Here is a 1,835-nt window from a genome sequence, read left to right as displayed (position 1 = left end):
ACCTCCGGGTTACAAGCCCGGACTGAAAGTCGCCTTGCCAGCAAACACACAACCTAGTGTTTTTTTTTTTATGGAAGACCAGCAGTCACCCATACATACCAGCCTCACCTCTCTAATGCTGTCGATGTTATCCAAGGGAAAGGCAAACGGTCGATACAGTTTGGCACCAGTGATGTCGCAACTCATTTCTACAACTGAGTGAACTGGAGCAATGTGAAATAAAGTGTCTTGCTTAAGAACACAACACGCAGCTTGGTCCGGGAATCAAACTCACAACCTCATAATCATAAGCTTGAAACTCTAACCACTGAGCCTTCACATGTATGTATATATATAATTTATATATATATAGTCAATTCAAATAAAAAATGTAAAAACAAATGTGAGGATGTGCACAAGAAACGTGTTAGGTTGATGCTCGGTGAAAGGAGAGAGTTTGATGTTTTGAGCATAGCTCTTTGTCGAAAAAGAGAAAGTCCAAAGATGGAGAAGAAATTGCCCAGAAGGGGCTAAACACAGAGGGGACAAACAAGGACAGACAAAGGGATTAAGTCAATTACATCGACTCCAGTGCATAAATGGTACTTAATTTATCAACCCCAAAAGGATGAAAGGTAAAGTCGACCTTGTTGAAATTTGAACTCAGAACGTAATGGCAGACGAAATACTGCTAAGCATTTCGTCCGGTGTGCTGACGCTTTTGCCAGCTCACTGCCTTAGTTGTATGTTTTGATCTACCAAATTCACTCACAAAGCATTGGTCAGTCCAGAGCTATAGTAGATAACACTTGCAGTAGGACTGAACCAGAAACCACTTGGTTGCCAAGTGAACTTCTTAACCACACAAACCCAAGCCTAAGCTTACATTGAAAAATGACAAAAAAGAACACATATATAAAAATAACCTAAAGCAAAGCAAAGGAAACGATGTAAAGTAAAAGCAATCATTACCTTTTGCTATTGTTGTTGTTTTTCCTGTTGTGATGTAAAATTGACCTGTGCAGCTGTCGTATCTGAGGCCGAATTCTGTTGAAGCTTGGACACCATTGAAATTCAGTTCGACATTACAAGTTAGTCCGAGGCAGTCTCGGTCTGGGAGGCAGACGTGCCCCAGTCCACTAGATATTATATTCCGCATGCCGGTGCAAACTGTTGATAGAAATAACAAGGACAACAATGATGATAATGATGATGGTGATGATAATACCCCAAACTTTAACTAATCTTCAGAATTTCGGCTGAGGGGGACCAATGCAAGAAGGATCAAAAGGACTGCTGTAATTAATAAAGAATCACATGAGCTCCATTTTCTCTTTTGTTATACATACACATATATACATAGATATACATACATATATATATATATATGCACACACACACACACACATATATATGTATATCTACAACCACATACGCAAATAGAGACTGAAACACATGACCACATATACACACACACTTTACTTCACACAAAGACACATGTCCACACATATGGAGATGTGCACCCATACATACAAACATGGTACATAGCAGCAAAACACACACGCACACACACACACACACACACTCAAACATGCACACACAAGGAGACAGAGGTACATACATATACACACATTCACACACATACATAAAAAATACACAAACATAGGAATATGCAGAATACAGACATACATGCAAACGCACACACATACGTACATATATGCATACACACACATACATACACACACAGACATACATACACACACATGCACACATACATACACACACACTGAGACACACACATGCGCAAAAGCAAAGAGAGAACGCAGCGTAAATAACGGACAGAGTCAAGACTATTG

General features: G+C 39.6%; 1 protein-coding gene across 1 annotated transcript in view; it reads right to left on the bottom strand.

Annotated features, from left to right (window-relative positions):
* LOC106878080 (uncharacterized) overlaps nucleotides 1–1,835 on the bottom strand; it is a 161,693-nt gene that overhangs the window by 104,674 nt on the left and 55,184 nt on the right. The window contains exon 16 of the mRNA XM_052976903.1: nucleotides 952–1,149. Coding sequence (XP_052832863.1) covers nucleotides 952–1,149 — 198 coding nt within the window. The remainder of the gene's footprint in view (nucleotides 1–951; nucleotides 1,150–1,835) is intronic.

This window comes from Octopus bimaculoides, chromosome 26, assembly GCF_001194135.2.
Source record: "Octopus bimaculoides isolate UCB-OBI-ISO-001 chromosome 26, ASM119413v2, whole genome shotgun sequence".
Taxonomy (NCBI): Eukaryota; Metazoa; Mollusca; class Cephalopoda; order Octopoda; family Octopodidae; genus Octopus; species Octopus bimaculoides.
The sequence above is the reverse complement of the archived record's forward strand: the minus strand, read 5'-3'. Positions and strand labels throughout refer to the sequence as shown.